This window comes from Musa acuminata, chromosome BXJ1-2, assembly GCF_036884655.1.
Source record: "Musa acuminata AAA Group cultivar baxijiao chromosome BXJ1-2, Cavendish_Baxijiao_AAA, whole genome shotgun sequence".
Lineage (NCBI taxonomy): Eukaryota > Viridiplantae > Streptophyta > Magnoliopsida > Zingiberales > Musaceae > Musa > Musa acuminata.
The window spans coordinates 24,037,501-24,038,461 of NC_088328.1; the positions used below are offsets into that span (position 1 = coordinate 24,037,501).

At 49.0% G+C, this 961-nt stretch overlaps 1 protein-coding gene across 2 annotated transcripts in view; it reads right to left on the bottom strand.

Moving 5' to 3' along the window:
• The window catches only part of LOC135612758 (protein RADIALIS-like 4), a 1,056-nt gene extending 804 nt beyond the window's left edge, over window positions 1–252 (bottom strand). For both annotated transcript variants that reach the window (XM_065109400.1, XM_065109396.1), the window contains exon 1: window positions 1–252. This exon is cut by the window's left edge. In XM_065109400.1, the coding sequence (XP_064965472.1) occupies window positions 1–203 (203 nt within the window). In that variant the 5' untranslated portion in view covers window positions 204–252.
• Window positions 253–961: the final 709 nt, after the last annotated feature.

The window sequence follows — 961 nt, forward strand, 5'->3', positions numbered from 1 at the left end:
TCAATGAGCTTGATGTCGTTCTCGAGTTCTTCGTAATGGCGCTTCACTTCCTCCACCGACTTCCCGCCGACGGCCCTGGCCACATTCTGCCAGCGGTCGGGGGTGTCGTCGTAGCGTGCGATGGCTATCTCGAACCGCTTGTTCTCCTCTTCCGTCCACGGCTGCTCCAGCTTGCGGGAGGAGCTCTTTGAGCTGGACGCCATCTCTGCTGCTGTGATGGCGGCGAGGGACTCTTGACCAATACCCGTCAGTGAAGTCTTGAGTGCATGGGGTAGCAGTTGCCATGTCTGCTCCTTATAAACCGGTAAGGAAGTGGGGGTTGTGGGGTAGTGCTGGGCTATTGGAGGCTAGTTGGCGAATAGCATTTGCAAAAGGACCAAATGAAGGAGCCGGAGAGTGACGCCAAAGAACTTTACGACGTGCGTATGTCGGGAAGTTGGAGAATGCCCTCAGAACTTTCGTCTTCTTACGATACTTGTGATCACTACCCTTAAACAGCTGATTTCATTTCACGTACTCTCTGTATTCAAAAGGGCTGAGTTCTGCGTTAAACAAATCAGCAATCTCGTCTTCTCGTCAAGTGATGCATGCAAGTGGGTTGTGAGATATTAACCTTAACAGTTCGTGTCTTGGCCATTCATCATTATTGATGGTTCCCTAATAATTCGATCCAGATGGTGATACCATGCAGCACCATGTTACTTGGATCCAATGAGCTAAACCTGTGGATCGAACGAGCGGTGGCTCCACAGGAAACATTAGCACACACAGGAAGGAGAAGAATATTGGAGTACACGAGCAGCCTACTTTATATCTAGAATGACAAACGAGGCCCAGACTTAAAGATGGCGAATATTTAAGTTCGTGCATGAGATAGATAGATAGATCTCCAGGAATAGTAGATCCTGCCTAAAGGGATCCACTCATGCTGAAGAATACTGGACGTTCATGTCTCAGACAG